Below are 20,036 nucleotides of genomic sequence, written 5' to 3' on the forward strand. Positions count from 1 at the left end.
GCAACATAATATTCCAAGACACGTAGTTATAAATTTGGATCATAAGTCGTCACGCGCATAAGTGTGATTTTTAAACGAAGTAAATGTATTATTTAAAAAGCACGTTCGTCCACGAATTGTTCATAACGTTAATTGTTATTGTTTAAGAAGATCGAACATGATTTTGATAAATTATTTATCTTTCGATAATGGACATCGAACGATGTAACATTTTAATAATTGAATAACCGGCGTGTGTTCATATTCGCCGTAAATTAATATTAATAAATGCGTGATTGAAAAAATTTCTGTTGTATTTAATGTAATATTTAAGTGTCCCTTAACAATTAAGTTTTATTTAATTTAAGTGACTCAATTGCAGGTAATGTTTTTCAACGTATTTATTCAATGCTTTCTATGTTTCTAATGGTTGAAAAAAAAAAACCATGATCAACGGTAAAAGTTAACGTTGCATATTTCATTGTAATACTAGTTTCAAGGGTATTCCAAGTTTCTAAATTCCGTTCGTGTAACCTTGCAAAATAGGAAGCACTTCATTTAGCAGCAATATTAAATTTCTAAATAGAAATTATGGAGATTTGCCCTCCCGACCCGTGAGCCACTAGTAACTCATTACAGTTATAAGTACAAACATTTAGTCTGACGCACACTTTTTCCCCTTATATATACATATACATATACATATACATATACATACATACATACATACATACATACATATATATATATATATATAACATTAACAAGATCGTTTAAAAAATAATTAGAAATAAATATTTAGAACCGTACTTTTATCACAGAGTTAAAGAAAGGCGTCCGGTGTCAATTATAGAAGCAAAGAATAAAATTCGAGTAAGTAGTAAAATCCCTGTGAAAAAATATTCTTAATCTCTTCTCGATCGCATCATCGTAATAAGCTAATCTATTCTTAGCTGGATCACGATGAATGCTGCAATTGTTGTTGCTGCTGCATACCACAACCCACTGCTTTCGTGAGTACAAATTATATTACCGGCATAACTCATCGTATGATCTTGCCATATTATTATATACATTTATTAAATAAAATGAAGAAATACAGGTATTTAAAAAAAAAAAAGAATACTATGAAATTTATTATAGGAATATATTCAACCGGAAATACCGAAATCCTTCCGACCAATTCGAGTAAGTGTCAATGATGAATCCTTTAACGAATTCCTACAAAAACAAAAAGATCATAATTTTTATTTTGTAGTATTATTGGAAATCGGATGTGCCAATGGAGGAAGGCACAACTTATCGATATTCCTATTGGGACGGACCTCGTCCACTTGTTGAACCGATAAAACCCAAAGATTGTCTAACTGTTGGTGATGGTTGCATAACCGACGAAACGACACATAAAGTTAATATTTTTCTTTTCCATTGATTAAAAAAAAAAAAAAAAAAAGATTATGTTTCAAATTTTCTTGTTACCACATTGATATGTTAGCTGAGTTACTTGGGTAATTGGTGCATTAAAACGGAACCATGCATTACACCCTGCGATAAGCAATGGCTTGGCAGAGGTCCTATGCAAGACGAAACTACTCAAAAACACGATTATACGTGGAAATCGATAATACCACCTGAAGCTATTAAAACAAGAAGCAGTTTGTATCTTCCTTGTGCTTCTCTTTCTGGTAAGTTTTAATTAGTTCGATTAAATCGATCGATCAAACTTAATTTTTCGATAAAATTTAATTGGATCGATTAAATCATTAATATCGATTAAAACAATAACGAATGCGAATTTTTAATATTTAATATATAGATGACACGACTTATCGATTAAGTTATTTCCCTTCTGGTTGTCGTCTTCCTACGCAGTCTTATGCGCCTAAACAAGAATATAACAAGCCAGAAGTACCGATGGATGGTTGCACGACATATAGATTGAGCTATTGGCCAAACGAACCACCAACGAAGGTACTTTTGTTAATAATACGAAATCGTTTATCCTTAAACGAAAAATATTTGCTTTTAATTATTACATTGGTATTACAGGAAGATCAACCTTGGCGAAAGAAGGAAGAATATCATCGGCCAGTTGATACTATGGAAAATTGTACAACATATAAACTGAGCTACTGGCCACATTGTGAGAAACCTCGAACACCTTTTATGGTACAGGATTCAGAAAATATACTTAATGCAGGTTAATACACGAAAAATGTATATTTGAGAATATTGACGAATTTTATCATCGTTACAAAAATCATCGTTGTTTTCTCGTAATACAGATTGTTGCTTCAACGATGACACAATTTATCAATTGAGTTACTTCAATTGTGGAGGCGAGAGAAGTGATGCAGTAAAACCACAGGAGAACATTTGTGTGTCGTCTTGTCCACTTTCTCATGATACAGTTCATAAAGTAAGTAATAATCATATGTTAATAATAAATCCGATATGATTTAATTTTTATAGAATCGATTATTAACGACTATGCATTTAGTTGAGTTTCCTAGGGAATTGGTGTGTTACACCCGAAAAATCTATAATACCCTGTGATAGACAATTATTAGGCAGAGGACCTATGCAAGATGAGACAACACAAAAACATGATTACACTTGGCGACAGTGTATACCTCCGTCAGGAATAAGACCAGAAGATAATCTTATATGTGCTCCACTTCCATTGGAATGTGAGCTTGAGTCATAACTTCATTATCATCTATTCTTCGTTTGAAATTAAATTGACATTCGAGATAAACTTTCCCGTAGGTTGTACCACTCATAGATTGTCATACATACCAAACAATTATGCGTCATTGTTACGAAATAATTCGTACACTTATCAACGCTTATACCAACGGCCAAGTTTGCCGATGGAATCAGAGACTACCATGCGTTTGAGTTATCAACCTGTTGAACCTGCGGTTCCAGTGTCTAAACCTTGGAGCAAAATACCATTGTATCGTTCACCGATTACTCCTTTAGATGACAATACAACGTATAATTTAAGGTACCTGTTAATTTATTCTATAGCTTCTTGATATTTCTTTTTTATTCGTATTCTAACCGCTTCATTCAATATATATATATATATTGTTTTACGTATCAGCTACATACCACCTGGAACTCTGGTGCCATTGTCACCGTGTTGTGCACCTTGTTCTACGTCAAATAATTGTACCGGTAAGTACATATGTAATATAAATTTTGGAATGCTTCGACATAAGTTCTTTCCTCCTTTTTTTTTTTTAGTACCATCATGTCAACCGTGTCAACCGTGTCAAGTTTGTCCTGCGTCTTAGATGAATGTATCTTTATCTTTTCTCGTGAAATCGATAGAAGAAGATAAAATGTCAACTTGTATAACTGTCAGAGTAATAAAGAAAATAAAAACTTAGATATGTCATTCGTTCGTGGAAATTGTAAGCATTCAATCTATACTTGCATCGATCATCTCATAGGATCGATAACTTTTTGTGATCTCTTCGGTGAAAGTTGAACAGATTAAGTCATCTCTCAACTCGAGAAGACTCCGAGTGAAGTCATCGAGTCTGGTATTTAAAAAAAATTTTCTTAGAACGATCAGCCAAATTTGTGCAACGATAGATATCCAGGAACAAGTAAGAAAATATCTTGTGAAAGTGTTTAACGCGTCTATGCATTTGCGCAAGAGTTAGGGTGTATACGGGTGACAGTGACATAAAAAAAGAAAGAAAGAAAAGAAAAAATAAAGAAAATTGCGAAGAAAGAAAGAAAGTAAATGAGAAAAAGCGTAACGTTACTTTCGCGATGACGCGAATAACACGACATTAACAGCAGCTGCGTGCATATATAAATAATATTTCAAGCGATTTGAGATATAATCTTCGGGAAACGAACTCATCCCGTAAGATTGCGTAACGATTACTTAACTTCGCATTATGAACTAACTCGAACGATCGTGGAAAACGGAAAATCAATTGCCGCGATGCAATTTGCAACGTATAAATATGTTCTCGCCAAATAAAGTAACGTAAGGCGCTAGTTGGTAATTACATAAATAGTTTCCGTGTGCTATTTACATATCGAAAATTTGTCGATTGCGAAAGAATAAAGAAAGACTTGGGTATCCGACGTGTAACGTTATCTCGAAAAGAGATGAAAGTATATCATCGACATACTTTCATAGTAGACGGAAATAGAGTATGAGTTCGAGAGAACCAAAGAGATTAATGCGTTCAACATCGACTTCGAACTATGTCTAAGGTCATCGACGGTATCTCTTCGCGTCTAGCTTCTTCAGGTAACTAGGTTCGATCTCGCAGGAAGCGACGCTCCCACATACACGAACACAAACAAACATCGAACGTATACCTACGTTACATACTAATACTTCGGTATAAACCACATGAAGAATCCTTTATGGCCGAACATTCGTCGAGTAGGGGTAAAGTGAGAGTTGGTATAAAAGGGGATTTCTTTCCTCTCCCTGGATAGCACTCGATTGTGTTCGGCTGCAAGTATCTTCGTTCATTTAAACGATATTCTTTGTGAAGCGCCAGTATTCTTATCCTTAAGTGTTCTTTTTCCAAACATCGATTCGGCGCAATGAAACGCGTGGTAAGTAACATTCTCATATACATTTTTATACTCTTAGGATATCACTTACTGTGATATACGAGAGATATTGTTAAAACATCGATTTGTTCATGCTTGTCATTGTCTCATTAAGAAAACAATATCATGTCTTTAAAGTAAGATTCAAATGGATTCTCGATCTTGACTAGCCTGACAATATCGCATAATTGCCAACTTGTTCGTTTTTATCGAACATCAATATCGATTTCATTCTGATTATCTTCCAAGTGATTTATAAATTAATAATTCTAATAAATTGATACAATGCGAGTTTATTTATTTTACTTTGTCAACGGTGCGATAAGAAAAAGAAAAATTATCGAATAATATAAACGTAATACGAGTATAATGATAATCGATTGTAACGATAGAAAAAAATGATGAGTTGAGATGAGCAAGAGAAAGAGAGATGATGGGTCGGGCAGAGTTTGCGGGTCAGGAGTTAAACGACCCACGTTGGCATTTACTTCTCACTTTCACTCATCGCATCGAGAGCGTCCGAGAAGCTTCGTTGCTCCTGGTCCACAGACGGATGATACTCCGAACGTAACATCGTGTTCTCTCTCTTTCTCTCTCTCTCTCTCTCTCTCTCTCTCTTTCTCTCTCTCTCTCTCTCTCCCTTTCTCTTTCATAATGAAAAATATGCTGCGATGTAGATCATATTAAAAACGATTTTCTATCGGATCACAGATACTAGCCGTGATCTTGGGTTTAGCAGTAGCCCAAGATCCAAATTATCGCAGTAATTACCAGGACGATGATCGACAGAACGCTGCTACCGATGGAAGACGAGGTACAACGACAACGCCTATTCCTATTTTACATTGGAACAAACAACAAGAACACGATGGAACCTACAAGACAAGGTATTTACAAAAAAAAAAGAAAACCTCGATCGATCGATCGATTTTATAAATTTAACATTCAAGAATCATGAGTCCCATACGATAAAAAAAAAAATAATAATTCTATTTTCTCTTACATTTCAAAAATGATGCTGGACATGTACCATCTCTCCAATACGATAACGTTTATTTCTTTTTCTTGTTTGCGTAACGAACGAGATACGTTACAAAAAGAAAGATAAATTATAAACCCGCTCCTCGTCTTATCGCGTTCGCAAACGATCAATAATAACGATTTAACTCCATTTCGTCGACTTACGATCATTCCTTCGTAGTTACGAAACCGGGAATAATATCATTGCCGAAGAGAGCGGTTACATCAAAACGGTTGGCGAAGGTGCGGAACAAGGTGAGGCATTGGTACAACAGGGGAGTTATTCCTACATGAGTCCGGAGGGACAGTTGATCACCATTCATTATACCGCGGACGAGACGGGCTTTCACGCGTCCGGTGATCATATTCCCACGCCACCACCAGTCAGTGAAGAGATTCAGAAAGGCCTCGACCTCATCTTTGCAGGCATTCGACAACAGGAGGTACATACATACCATATATACATACATATACATATATATATATATATATGTGCTACCTACGACCTTTTCTTTCTTATCGTCGCCCATCTATCTACCTCTCTTTCTATCTTCTTTTTACCTACCCTGTTTCCTCGCGCAACATCCTTCTTCCTATCCCTTTCCATCTCTATCGTTCTGGAAGAACAAACTCTTGCGAAAACAACATCTTCGACGTTTCTTTTCTCTTTCGATATCTCGATCTTTCGACTTAACAGGTCGTAACGCAACATTTAAATACATTTCTACATTTCTTTCTCTTTCGTATACAGGAAGCCGAAGCGCGAGAGGCCGCCTCGAAGAACCAACAACAACCACTGAGCCAACAAATCGATAGGAGGGACGATTACGATAAAAAGTTCCGACAATAAGGATCAAATCTTCTCCTCCAACGCTCTGTAACCAGTTTCTTTTTCATTCGTACTCACCCAATCCAGACACACCGTTTCGTTTCTAGCGTGTTATATAGCATGGCATTTTTGCTAAGGCGTAGCGATTAAGTCGTTAGATCACCTATTAAAACCCGTCCCTCTCATCTCTATCGATAATACACTCGATTATTACGTATGTTTGTAGTAAGAAACGAAGCATTGTTCCTTCGCTTTCGCTCGTTCCTAGCGTCACGCTTGAGAAATGCAACGACGTTCTCCAATTCCTATTTTTATGTTCTCATTTCTTTTCATTCATTATTTTATCTATAGAGATTGAAGTGATTTGCATTAAAAAAAAAAAAGGAAAAAAAAAAGAGAGAAAAACAAAAAGAAGTTATTCAAAACTGGTTACGTCATTCCGTTCTATGGAAGTAAAGGTAAGTGTTAAGGTCAATGGACGATGAACGTGAAACAGAAACACGTTGTTCCGTTGAATGACTATGAATTAAAGGTATATAGTTCATTACGGAATAAAGCATCTTTATTATTAGCTTTAAGCATATACTTCTCTCTTTGTCTCGTGAATAATAATAAGAGAGAAAAATAAAGAGAGAAAGAAAGAGAGAGAGAGAGAGAGAGAGAGAGAGAGAGAGAGAGAAATAACAAAAAGAATACTTTTTCGTCGATAGTATTTTACGAGGTAGTGCGTTAACGTCGTCGAAGCTATTATTAATATTATTATTAATAACTGATATAAGTTAAGTAAATTAATTTATTAAGAACCTAGAGAACTTAATTACGACGTGTCAACTATCGTTATTTCCACTTGGGAGATCTTTCGTATTCGCGAAGTCAAAAATGAATCTAAATATGGTCTAATACTTGAAGAAAAAATAAAAAAAAAAAAAAAAAAAAAGAAAGAAAACAAAAAATTAAGAATCATCATACGCACATTGCGTACTATCGTAAGGGAGACTAGCATACACGATAGGGAATAACAACTGGATCATCGAGTCCAGGCTCACCGAACGTTCGATGTTGCAATTTATCGATGCAATACATCGTACGTATAAGGCATAACATTAAAGCAACGTGAGTGAGATTATTCAATGATCTCTTAGATCAGCTCTTCGATCGGTTCTTCGTAGCACGAAGAAAATTAGGAAGACATTCTATTCGTTCGAGATAGATCAGGTGGCGATGGATCGTACGGCTTTGCTGCAAAGCCAACATATCTGTTATTCTTTTTATGAACGAATCCACCAGTTTGTGGATCCGTCTTGTAATAGATGACTCTTCTGATACCAAAAGGATCGATATAACCGAAAGAACCAATGCTCTCTCCATTAGGCTCACGTTCTTCTTCGTGATATTGACGTCTAAGATAATATTCGAAACCATTAGCAGTGGTATGGACTTCGTTATGGGGTACAATATCATCGGCCAGCTGACTTTGAGACGTTCGAGATGGGCTAGACGATCTGTAAGACGTATCACCGCTTGGAACAGGTGGTTGAAGAACTTGAATAGGTTGTACCGAGTTCCTTCTGTAATAAGGACTCTCAGCTCGCGTATAATCGTTCGAATTTTGCGAATCAACGATCGGTGATACGTAATTTGCTCGGTTCGGATAATAATCGTTGCTGGGCTGTGACAGATACGGCGAGATCGTGATCGGCCTGATAGTTGTTGGAGTGTAATAACCGGTCCTAATATCCTTCCTGGACAAAGGACTGACACCTCCTACATTCCTGTTCGGCTTCCTATACAAGAGAATGAATATTAACAAAGATATTTTATATTTGAACAGAGATAAAAGAGGACAAAGAAATCATTTATCTTTGCAATTGAAATAACCTGAACGGATTTGGTGGCTTTCTAGTCTTGACTAAAACTCCACTTTGTGCTGGTGCATCCTTGGTTCTTATTAGAGCTTCGTGAATCGGCGTATCCTTCCCCACGTACGTCATCTTCGATCTACAACAAAATAATACGTACAAAACGATCTGTTCTAATCTGAATTCCAACGTAACTTCGTTTGACTTTTGTTTACTTTAAAATTCGATAGCCCTGATGGTCAGCAATGTAATCTTTGTAACGCAAATATCCAAGAGGATCGAGCCAGGCCTCCGTACCAATGACCGTGCCATCGGCCAATCTTTTTTCTTTTCGAAACTGACCGTTCAATGTCTGAAAGCGAAAGTATCGTTCTGGACCTTCATCAGTCTGTATATGGTACTGTGTATTTGGAACATAATTCCAGCTTCTTCCTTCGGCTTCGTAAGCGTTTGATGCCGACCAACAAATCGAAAGCTAAAAAGAAGAATATTTATTACCTATATTAATTAAGAGAAATGTTAACGTTCATGTTTTTATTTCTTATCATTTAAAGTCACTGTCGTATATAGAGCGTCCAATAAGATTTCTTGGCCAAGCAACGGCAATGTAACGAGTTCATTGACGTTTCCTCCCACGGTTACAGTTCAAACAACTGCCTAAGCTAGCTAGTTATTCGTTTGTCTGTCTGCCGACGACTATCTCGTAACGGTACCAAGAAAAACGGCAATAACGTATTTCACTGTATTCCTATCTTACCTGTTCATATAAAATTGGTGAAAAAACGAGCAACGTTTGCGACACTTTCTACAAAAAAAAAAAAAGAAAAAAAAGAAAAAAGAAAGGGAAAAGAAAAGAAAAAAAAGATAAAAAGAGATAAACAGAAAGAAAGAGAAAGTGATCGAGTAAGAACGAAGAAGATCGAAAAAAAGAAATAATCGATTCTCTACGGCTACGCTACTGTATACACGCGCACACAAACACGCACACACATACATACATACGATATTATGTAGCTACATAATATGTATAATCGGCATAAAGCGGAGCATGCAACTAGGACGCAATATGAGATTCACAAAGCAATCCATTTAAGGTCCTGCGACCGTGAACAGAAACCAAGAGGCGAAGCAAGAGGCGTGACAAGGACGCAACGATTGAAGCAAGCCGACTGATAATCATCCTCGATTATTATTTATTCTATTTTTCTAATGTTACATTGGCATTTAGTCAATGTCATTTTAATAACTTTTTTACTCGCTCGAGATTTCTTTTCTATGATTCTATCGTTCGAAATACGAACACGAGTTCGACTCCCATATAAGATACATATACGTAATCCCCCTTCTATTTAGGATAACGCGTGGGCTTGACCAAGACCGTAGTATTTCTCTCCTGCGCTCCATATTAAGAGATGCCGGACCTGGCAAGTTAGCACGTTAGGGCAGACGTGTCATCGAGTGTGATCGAAAAAATTATCCTTATATCCCTTTCGAATAAAAACGTAAGTAAGATACCACTACGTTTATGTTATTACATCGAATATTATAACGATAATGAAATGCAGAAAGACGGATCGTTTGAACAACGCACGATATGCACCATTATGAAAATATAATTTATGATTTATGAAGACGATTCTTGAATTAGTAATAGACAGATTCTTGGAAATCACTAATGCAACGTCAAAAACAAGATTTCAAGAAAATAAATAAATACGGTGGATCTAATAGCGAAAGAAATTATTTAACAGTAACGATGATACGTTCTCGTCGAAACCGTTGGAATGTCGTCCAATTTAAATTATACGAACTCGGCCAACCAAGTTCTTCGTTTGTTATATATGTTGTGAATCTCCAGTAAATTTCTCCTTAGTGAACAGAACGAGTTTCCTTTCGCTTTGACGTCTCGTTGTTCTTAAACTTTTGAAATTCTTGTTCTCTCTCTCTCTCTCTCTCTCTCTCTCCCTCTCATTTTTTTTATACAAAAATTAGTTATATGCGAATGAGATCATTTGAACGATTATATCAATCAAATCTCTTCGACAACCTTTCATTTTTTTTATATACCCATATATACGTGTTTGTACATACATATAGGATATAAGTACTTGCCTATATATGTATGTATCTATGTATAGCGTGAGATGTAGTACCATTAAACAATCATGCGACGTTGAATATGTTTATCAAAAATGTATAGATGATCGTCACGTAGAATGCTTACAAACGGCCTTCCCATGGACACACACGTATAACTCGATTGTCATTCCCCGTACGTAGGGTTAATTATTCTCGCGCCTTTTATATTCCAACGCCATTGCGACTTTGTCATTTCTAAACTATTCTCTCTGGCTATTCAATCAACGCAATTGTTACGACACGAGGACTCTAATTTGTTTTTTTTTCTTTTCTTTTTTTTTTCTTCTCTTTTATCGAACGTAGTCATACATTCGTGGTATCGTAATGTCATTATCGTCGTGATGACTGTCATTACTCATGCTTCGTTCCGAACGCACATGTCACATGTTTGTATGAATATACTTATGTATATATGTATATATGCATGTATGTATTTAGATGATGTTCGGTACACGTTCGATAATGCATCAGGAGAAAAAGATGACTCATATCGAGATTACTAATCGAAAGAATCCGTCATATGATCCGAATAGTAAAATAAAATCGAAGATGAGACTCGCTTTGAAAAATGAGAAAAAATAAACATTGTTCGACCTACCGTTAAGACGATCGATCCGACCAACACACGGATATGCATGATATATCGCCGTATATTATTAGATGTTTTTCTTTCTTTTATTTCTAATCTCGCCAGTTAGCCCTTCTGACAGGTCGTTCGTTCGTGTACCACCCCCGTTCGCTTGTTTTCTTCGTCTTTGTCAATACATTCGTTAGAATGTATTCGTTCACCCTCGATCCTTTTCAATCGATGATTTCGTTGAATTTCCAAAAAAGATAGACCCTGTGATAAGAATTCTTGATGATCTTTTCATCTCTCGTTTCACATAGTTTTTATCTCATTTGAGAAAACTATGATACGATTCGAAGATTGAAGAAAGAATCGAGATGGAAAGAAAATAAAGTTTCTTTGATTGAATTAAACTCATCCACGTGGTTTTCTCGTAAATCGCGAGAGAGTAAGACAAAGACAGGGTGAGGTAAATGGGAAAAAGAGACTAAGTAACAGAGTATAATCGAAGCGTGCCGAGAGGACGCGATACAGTGACTGAGAAACGACGAAGGCTCCCGCAATTTTCAGAGCTATCGCCAAGTTCCGAGGACCTCCGTTCCTTCCTTCGAGATCACCCCACGCCGTGAGTAGTCGAGATCGTTTTTCCCAGCGTGTTCAAGACCTCGACCCGCCCACTGTCGCGAGTAAGTACTTACTTGTCGTTGTTATACATTACAATATATATATATATATATATATATATATACGCTCGAAAAAAAGAAAACTAGTTTCTGTTCTCTTAAAACTTAGAAGAAAAAAAGAAGAAGAGAAAATAATAATAAAAATATTCGACGAACGAGGATATTTCTTTTGTGACAAAAAACGAAATTAAAATTGAAATCTCTACGAGATAAAGCTTGATTTAATTTTTACGATCATCGTGTACCGATCGCTCGGTGTATTCTTACGATAAACTTAATCAAAAATTAAGAATATTTTAGAAATTTTATTCCAAAATTAAGAATATATTTGATACGAGAAAAAAAGAAAAATAAATCTTGAAATTTAAATTTCCCGCTGAAATGATCCATCAATAGGATTCAAGATAAAGTCACGTGGCGCGTAATTTAAATTACGATCTTTGTGTAGTCTTTTGTTTTCTTCTATGCAGAAAAATAATCACGCGTCATGGTTATATATACATACATTAGTAAGTAACGATATATCACGTTCGATTTCTACCCACGTGCTTTAGCAAGGAGATCACCTCCTTTACGCATAATCCTCGATCACGCGGTACGTGATCGCTGATCGTGACCGTGCACCGATCGCAGCCTCGAAACTCGCATAATTATAACGATTTCATCTCGAGTCGATGTAGCTAGCTAACTATCTATTTATCTTCAGTAAGAAATAATTATCCGTTAGATTTAACGATCATGAAACGGTAAATCTTTAGAATCGATTTTTCTATAAAAAGTATTATCGATCCAGAAATATTACGAAGCCTACGAATTTTGAAAAATTTCAAAGTATTGACTCATCGTTCGACTTCACGAATTTCGCCATGTTGCTTATAGAACGGAATAGTTTTTTCTTCTTTTTTTTTTTTTTTTTCTTTTTGTATACTTTTTTATACTACTTGCGTACATGTAAATACGTAAATATCTTTATTTACAGTTACATGCTAGATCCTATTCTCTTGCTCTACATAAAAGAGTTTTTAAAGACTTCCCCCTTCACTAATTTGCATTAAAAGAAGGAAATCGCCCACGAAGTTCGAAATCGTTTGGAAAGCATGTACGCGCTGTTTTGAATCTCTCTTATATCATATTATCTCACATATATTATAATATTATTTATATAAGCGTTTTATTTCAAAGATCCTTCGTTTTAACGAGATTCTCGTTTGCCTCGTTCTCGGATCATTGCAAAAGAAAAGGAGTGTGATGGCGTTACGTTGATTCGTATAATCTACGAAACATCGTGTGTCTACCGTAACAAAGTATACACTTGTGTCAGCCGTGATATCTTTTCTTCTCGTGTTATGAATACAATTTAAGGATCTATTCATAACAATGACGTTTGATCGATGATATATTCTGGACAAAACACTATAAAATATAAATGATAAAAAATAGATAGAAATTATGATATAATGTAACACGTACAACAATATATTTTATATTATAGTTTATATACCTTATTATATATAAATTATAATATATATAGTGTTTATTATATATATATATATATAATAGTAATAATAGATATATAATAATATAATATTAGTATAAGTATACATACGAAGAACTATCAGACACATTGCTGAGTTTTCTCTCCGAGTTACCATGGAATATAAAAACTGAATTAATCGTAAGAGAAATTTCAAATATGCCAGATATTTAAAATAAAATTTTATCATAATTTTCATGAAACTATATATAAGTATCGACACTTTGATAGAGCGTAGAAAATAAATCAATTGTAAGAGATATCTTGATAAAAACTTATCATAACTTTCACGAAACGACGTATCAGAAATTTTTATTAGATCTCTCGAGTTGAATGTGTGACGTTAACTTCAAAATTGAAAATGGCGGTTCAAATACAAATACGAAATGGTGGTCCAATACGTTTCGTAGATAAATTCGGTGTGAATGTAACTTTAATATATGAGAAGAAAGAGAGAGAAAGAAACGTAAGGTGCGTGGGAACGTGCCCGATTCTTAAGAACGTCCAATCTCTAAGCTCCTCGAAGAAAGGTCGACTAGCTGTGTCACCGGAAGTAGCAAAGATGTTTCTTAGATCAGCCACAGGACAAAAGCGATAAAGTAGCGCAAGGCGGCTCCTTTCGACTCGTTGAACATATCTGACGTACACAATTATATGTGTATATGTGTATATGCGTATAAAGACGCACATACAACAGCAACAATAACAACGTGTATTTTCTCTTTCGTTAGAAGCGTTCACAACAGAACGCTTTCACTTTTACAAGCGTATAACTACGAGAGAAATTTGGATCGATACGTTTTTCGGCAGAAAGTCAAAATTCGATTCGATTTGAAGCTTCTCGTCGATTAAAAGAAACCGATAAACGCAAAGTATTTAGCAAACGAGCGAAGATATCTTTCTTATATTAGTAACAACATACTAATCCGATACTTTCTAATTTTTTTTTTTCTTTTTTTATTTTGTTTGAATTTTTTTCCTTTTTTCATATTATCCCGCGAGTATCCTCGAGATCCACGAATGATCACGTGTCACATTTTTAATAAGCTTTTATTAACATGTCTCGTTATTCGATTCTTTGTATCGATCATCCAGTCTCGCGAGTTTCTTTTCTCTCTTTTTTTTTTTTTTTTTTTTTTTTTTATATAATTATTATTTTTCCTTTTCACGATTCTTTTCATAGCTTTCAATAGACTTAGCGAGAATCGTTAAACTTACCAGGAATAACGTCAGCGATTTCTTCGATTTCTTCCGCATACCGAAAGGATGAGCGATGCTTTCAATTTTCGCGCCAAAATCTTGTTGAAAAACAAAAATATTACGATAACCACGTAAGAAGCAAATCTCTGCACGTCAAAGTCTACGATGTCCGATGGAAAATTAATGGTGATAAAACACACTAACAACCTACGATGTTTCTTCCGTTGAATACGACAAAATAGGCGTACTTACACCTTCGGATATTCCTTTGTTGGAATTGTCGATTAAACAACAACGAACGATCGTCAATTCGAAATAGGCAGGGACCACTTTGTAAATCGAATAGATGAATTGAATTGATCGCCTAACTTGTTCGAATGATCGTGCTTACTATTCGTATCGATATTCTCTATCCGTTATTTTCTCCGAGTGTTATGTTCACTTCACCATGGCGAAAGAGAAAAAGGCGATTATAACATTCAAGCCAAGTAGATTATTTCCCTTGACTTTCTTCCCATTGCCTTTCACGAGCGAAGATACATTTCGAGCTTTACAATATCGAATATATATATATATATATATATATATATATATATATATATATTACGTATGAGCCACCGAAATAATAATATCCTTTCTTTTTGTTCGTACTTTGTTCTTTTTTCTTTTTTGTATCGTTCGCGTTCGATTTTACTTTACATTTTTGTTTATCCTTTATCTATTGTATCTCGTTTAAACGTAGTTTTTTCTCTCTGAAAGATTTTATCAAATTTTGTTTCTTTAAAGTATAACGTTATGTTAATATATAACTTCTGTAGAACACGTGTGTTCGTTTTTACAATTTTATATGAAACCATGTCAGAGGACAAAGTAGTATTATCGTTCGGTAACATCAATTTATACGGCAGACTGGTAAACACATTAAAATTTACGAGATATCTAACATCGAGAATAAATTACATTGAAAAACATCAGCTAACCGAAAGAATCGATCGACGAAGATCTTCAAAGTGACATATGTAAGCCGGTTAACCTACGCGTGCGTGTTTCAAATCAAAACTTGCAGTGGCGCGAAAAAACGTTCGTTAATTAATGTGCTTTGTTCGCAAGTATTATAATAATACGATCTAATCGTATGTCATTTTTTTAGATTGCAACTGTTATTAAGAATCCATTTACATTAGTTGTTATACGTTTGATAATTATAAAAGATTGATTATAATATTTGAATTTTATAGGATAATATTTTTTATATAATATAACCTGAAACTTGTTTCTTGGCACAAAATACATATAAATATGTTCTTTCAAATGAGAAAGTTTCAAGTTATCTCATTGCTGTCAAAAAAATTATGCCTGCAATTATTTACCAATAATTACTCAGTCAATTTTTCTACAATGAATAAAACGGTCTTGCATTCCTTTCAAGATATTCCAGGACCAATATCTTTGCCTTTAATTGGGACATTGTATAAATACATTCCTTTAATTGGTAAACTTAATGAATTATGTCATAACTGATAAAGTAAATATTATGCTACATTATATCTACTTGATAGGTGAATATTCATTTACAAGACTTTACGAAAGCGGAGTTAAAAAGTTAAAACATTATGGTCCATTGATACGAGAAGAAATAGTGCCAGGTGTACAAATTGTATTAGTTTATCGTCCTGAAGATATCGCAGAAATTTTTAAAGCAGAAACAGGTCTATATCCTGAACGCAGAAGTCATTTAGCTCTTTTGAAATATAGAAAGGATAGAAGCGATATATATAATACAGGAGGTCTCTTACCGACGTAATAAATAAAGTTTCTTTTATAAATCTTAGCAATTAATATTTACAAAAGTACATTTAATATTATATGTATATTTTAGAAATGGACTTGAATGGTGGAGATTACGTAAGGAGTTTCAAAAGGTTCTTAACAAACCGAATCATGTTGTTAGTTATCTGCAAGACACAGATCATGTTATTAAAGAATTTCTCCCTCTTTGTACTGAAGAAAAATTTGATGATTTCTTACCATTACTTTCGCGTCTCTTTCTTGAATGTAACTATTCTATACACTTTTTATTCTTATAACATTTATCTTTGAACATTTTTGTATTCTGTTATGTACAAAATAATTCTAGTAACATGTTTCACGGCCTTTGATGTAAGAATGAATAGCTTTTCGAAGGAAGAAAGACAGAAAGATTCTAGAAGTTCGAAACTCATTGATGCAGCATTTACAACTAATAGTGCTATTTTAAAACTAGACAATGGACCTAGGCTGTGGCGATTTTTCGACACGTTTCTTTATAAAAAAATGTGCAAAGCACAAAAGTATATGGAAAAGTATGCTATACAATTTCTGTATATTATAAATATTTTTTTATTTATTATTTTTAAATATTATTTTATTTTCTTTTTTCTTATACTTCTTTTTTCTTATAGTATTGCAATAGAAATGGTAACTCAGAAAATGCAGAAAAAAAAAATTTCTCAGAAAAACTCATTTCTTGACGCATACTTGAGTAATCCTGCTTTAGACAAAAAAGATATAGTTGGTATGGCTTGCGATATGTTGCTCGCAGGTATCGATACTGTAAGTATCTTTATATAAATACCAACAAATAAAAAATTACATCATCATCAAACAATTTTTAATTGCAAAAACTTTTCTATGACTTACTTAGACAACTTATACTATGGCTTTCGTTTTCTATCACCTTGGAAAAAATCCTAAGTGCCAAGAAAAATTAAGATCAGAATGTTTAACGTTATTACCCGATAGTAATGAAGCCATAGAAACAAATATTTTGCACAAAGCTTATTATGCGAAGGCTGTACTAAAAGAAACATTTAGATTGAATCCAGTATCAATTGGAATAGGACGTATTTTGCAAACTGATATTGTTCTTAGTGGCTACCACGTGCCTAAAGGTGTAAGTATTTAATTATTAAATTTCTCTGTATTATTTATAATTATATCCATAATGTTTGTATGTTTAGACTGTAGTTGTAACGCAGAATCAAGTAACGTGCCGACGTCCCGAGTATTTCGATGACCCATATTCATTTATACCAGAAAGATGGTTACGGAAAAATATAGACACCGAAAGTAAAGATTTTAATATTGTAAAATCTGTTAATCCATATTTAGTATTACCCTTTGGTCATGGACCACGATCTTGCATCGCAAGACGTTTTGCTGAACAAAGCATGCTAACTTTATTAATACGAGTATGTTATCAACAGTCTCTGTAAATTCAATTCAAAATTTTTATTTTATATTTTATATTCGATTAAAAAAACATATTTTTTTATGCAGATGTGTCGAGAATTGGAATTCACTTGGTATGGTGAAAATCTTGGTTGTAAGTCTTTGTTAATTAATAAACCAGATGGTCCTATCAAGCTCAATTTTACAAGATACAAACAGCAATGAATTTTATATATTTCATTCTAATAGAAATTAAGATTGTAAAAAGAACCTATTTCCTAATTTTTTTATTTTTATAAAAAGCTCGAGTTTATACAGCATTTATTGTGTTATTCAAGATTATTGATCACACCTTATTCAATATTATATTATTTTATTATCCAGTACCTTTTTCAAGAAATTCCTATGTACTTCATTCTAATAAATGAACTTAATTATAAGTCATATATTTAGGAGTAGCGGAGAATTTAGCATAGGACTTAATAACTTTGTTCACAGCTTCGAGAAAATCTTTTTCTGTTGCTACTTTGCGACGTGCACGAATTGCGAACATTCCAGCTTCTGTACATACTGAACGTATTTCAGCTCCTGTACTGTTAGGGCATAAACGAGCAAGTAACTCAAATCTGATATCCCTTTCGACGCTCATTGAACGCGCGTGAATTTTAAAAATATGTGTTCGACCCTCAAGATCCGGTAAACCAAACTCAACTTTCCTATCCAAACGTCCTGGCCGCATTAATGCGGGATCTAACGTATCTGGTCGATTAGTTGCCATTAAAACTTTGATATTACCTCGAGGATCGAAGCTAAAATGAATATATTATATCAATTATATATTATGAAAATCATTAGCTTTCTATACGATATACTTAAGATAAAGTCTTACCCATCTAACTGATTAATCAATTCTAACATCGTCCTTTGTACTTCATTGTCACCACCAGCTCCATCGTCAAAACGAGCGCCACCAATGGCATCAATTTCATCAAAAAATATTAAACAAGCTTTTTTACTACGTGCCATTTCAAACAACTCTCTTACCATTCTTGCACCCTGAAATCCAGAGTAAAGATAATCGTATTACTGACATAATTAATTACATTCTATTATAGTACATCTTTTAAATAATTACATACTTCTCCGACATATTTTTGAACTAATTCTGAACCAATAACACGTATAAAACAAGCATCTGTTCTATTGGCCACTGCTCTTGCGCATAATGTTTTACCAGTTCCAGGTGGTCCAAACAATAATACACCTTTGGGAGGTTCAATACCCAAGTTGACAAACTTTTCTGGCTGTAAATAAATAAATATGAGAACAACGTAAACGTAACACTTTAGCAAAGTATACATTGTTAATTAAATTTACATACTAACATGAAGTAAGGGTGTTTCTACCACTTCTCTCAATTTCTCTATTTGTTCTTTACAACCACCTACATCGCTATACGTTACATCTGGCTTTTCCTCTACTTGCATCATGGTAACAGTTGGATCTATCTTAGGTGGTAATGGGATATGAATTTGATACTTATTACGATCTACTCCAACTCTCATGCCTTCTTCTATATCCGTTGGTGCTACTGTATCTGCCAAGTCGACTACAAACTTAGCAAATTGTTTCACATTTATAATATACTTTGGATCATCAGAGTCAGCATTAATAATTTTGGTACAACGAGCGACTTGTAAAGGTTGTTCATTTTGAAGAGTTTGTTTGTCCGCCGCTAAATCCCAAAGAGCTGGAGGTGCTAAACCTGTGTCTGATTCTTTAATTCCTGTCAATTCGTTTACACGTTTAATTATAGTTTGTATATCTTCTTCAACCGCCTTTATACTCTTCGTATATTGACCTTGACCCTATGTAAAACATAGAATTGTCATACCGATTCTATTACAAAAATGTTAAATCGATCGAATTGGAAAAATTTTGATAAATGTATATGAAATAACAAAGAGCTAATGATATAACTGAACAAAAAATCTAAGGAGCATTGTTCTTGACAAATAATATAATAAAAGAGAAAATATATATTCTCTAAATTATAACTCACGTATGTTTTCAGCAATGCGATATCAGCCTCATCGAGAGCTGAAATCAAAGAATTGAACATATAAAAAATACGGAAGAAAAATAATAACTTCAAAAAAAAAAAAAAAAGAAAAGAAAAGAAAAAAAAAACAATTTCTCTTCAACTTACACTTAATTTCCTTCTCTTCTTTTTCATCCTCCGTTTTTACTTTGCGCATATCTTCTCCTAAATGGTCCGGCATTTTTTATATATTTACTGAAATAACTTGTTTCGATTATAAAAAGAACTTTAACACACAATAATAATGCAATGATAAGTTGACGCTGATCAAGTTTTAGGTTATAGCTCCGACAGATTACAAGCAAAAATTGGTAGTCG

General features: G+C 34.1%; 5 protein-coding genes across 9 annotated transcripts; 3 read left to right on the forward strand and 2 right to left on the reverse strand.

Annotated features, from left to right (window-relative positions):
- The first annotated feature begins 429 nt into the window (after positions 1 to 429).
- Positions 430 to 3,376, forward strand: LOC122637728 (stabilizer of axonemal microtubules 1). Of its 2 annotated transcripts, XM_043830063.1 has the most exons (13): positions 430 to 593; positions 801 to 852; positions 933 to 992; positions 1,123 to 1,167; positions 1,238 to 1,387; positions 1,475 to 1,664; positions 1,796 to 1,950; positions 2,029 to 2,179; positions 2,265 to 2,398; positions 2,480 to 2,669; positions 2,749 to 2,989; positions 3,089 to 3,162; positions 3,232 to 3,376. In XM_043830063.1, exons 1-13 carry the CDS (start codon positions 571 to 573, stop codon positions 3,279 to 3,281), a joined length of 1,515 nt encoding a protein of 504 aa, XP_043685998.1. In that variant the 5' UTR covers positions 430 to 570; the 3' UTR covers positions 3,282 to 3,376. The 2 variants fall into 2 exon arrangements, with proteins under 2 accessions (XP_043685998.1, XP_043685999.1); XM_043830064.1 differs by having other exon boundaries at positions 532 to 604; positions 933 to 1,387.
- A 772-nt stretch (positions 3,377 to 4,148) lies between these two features.
- On the forward strand, positions 4,149 to 7,361 carry LOC122637737 (endocuticle structural glycoprotein SgAbd-8). Its single transcript, XM_043830073.1, has 4 exons — positions 4,149 to 4,578; positions 5,287 to 5,462; positions 5,777 to 6,038; positions 6,347 to 7,361. The coding sequence occupies exons 1-4, from the start codon at positions 4,567 to 4,569 to the stop codon at positions 6,443 to 6,445; spliced, it is 549 nt and encodes a 182-aa protein (XP_043686008.1). The 5' UTR covers positions 4,149 to 4,566; the 3' UTR covers positions 6,446 to 7,361.
- LOC122637732 lies at positions 6,969 to 11,611 on the reverse strand. Its single transcript, XM_043830069.1, has 4 exons — positions 11,021 to 11,611; positions 8,499 to 8,758; positions 8,303 to 8,422; positions 6,969 to 8,208 (listed from the first exon to the last, which is right to left on the reverse strand). The coding sequence occupies exons 1-4, from the start codon at positions 11,057 to 11,059 to the stop codon at positions 7,605 to 7,607; spliced, it is 1,023 nt and encodes a 340-aa protein (XP_043686004.1). The 5' UTR covers positions 11,060 to 11,611; the 3' UTR covers positions 6,969 to 7,604.
- Positions 11,612 to 15,105: 3,494 nt separating this feature from the next.
- LOC122638191 (cytochrome P450 302a1, mitochondrial) lies at positions 15,106 to 17,937 on the forward strand. Of its 4 annotated transcripts, none has more exons than XM_043830987.1 (8): positions 15,106 to 15,540; positions 15,646 to 15,899; positions 15,967 to 16,207; positions 16,287 to 16,462; positions 16,545 to 16,999; positions 17,091 to 17,339; positions 17,407 to 17,637; positions 17,726 to 17,937. In XM_043830987.1, exons 2-8 carry the CDS (start codon positions 15,707 to 15,709, stop codon positions 17,840 to 17,842), a joined length of 1,662 nt encoding a protein of 553 aa, XP_043686922.1. In that variant the 5' UTR covers positions 15,106 to 15,540; positions 15,646 to 15,706; the 3' UTR covers positions 17,843 to 17,937. The 4 variants fall into 4 exon arrangements, with proteins under 4 accessions (XP_043686922.1, XP_043686923.1, XP_043686924.1 ...); XM_043830988.1 differs by having other exon boundaries at positions 15,106 to 15,487; XM_043830989.1 differs by having other exon boundaries at positions 15,106 to 15,426.
- Positions 17,663 to 20,028, reverse strand: LOC122638192 (26S proteasome regulatory subunit 7). Its single transcript, XM_043830991.1, has 6 exons — positions 19,827 to 20,028; positions 19,680 to 19,717; positions 19,003 to 19,485; positions 18,757 to 18,921; positions 18,507 to 18,673; positions 17,663 to 18,426 (listed from the first exon to the last, which is right to left on the reverse strand). Exons 1-6 carry the CDS (start codon positions 19,897 to 19,899, stop codon positions 18,048 to 18,050), a joined length of 1,305 nt encoding a protein of 434 aa, XP_043686926.1. The 5' UTR covers positions 19,900 to 20,028; the 3' UTR covers positions 17,663 to 18,047.
- Positions 20,029 to 20,036: the final 8 nt, after the last annotated feature.

Source organism: Vespula pensylvanica, chromosome 2 (assembly GCF_014466175.1).
Source record: "Vespula pensylvanica isolate Volc-1 chromosome 2, ASM1446617v1, whole genome shotgun sequence".
NCBI lineage: Eukaryota > Metazoa > Arthropoda > Insecta > Hymenoptera > Vespidae > Vespula > Vespula pensylvanica.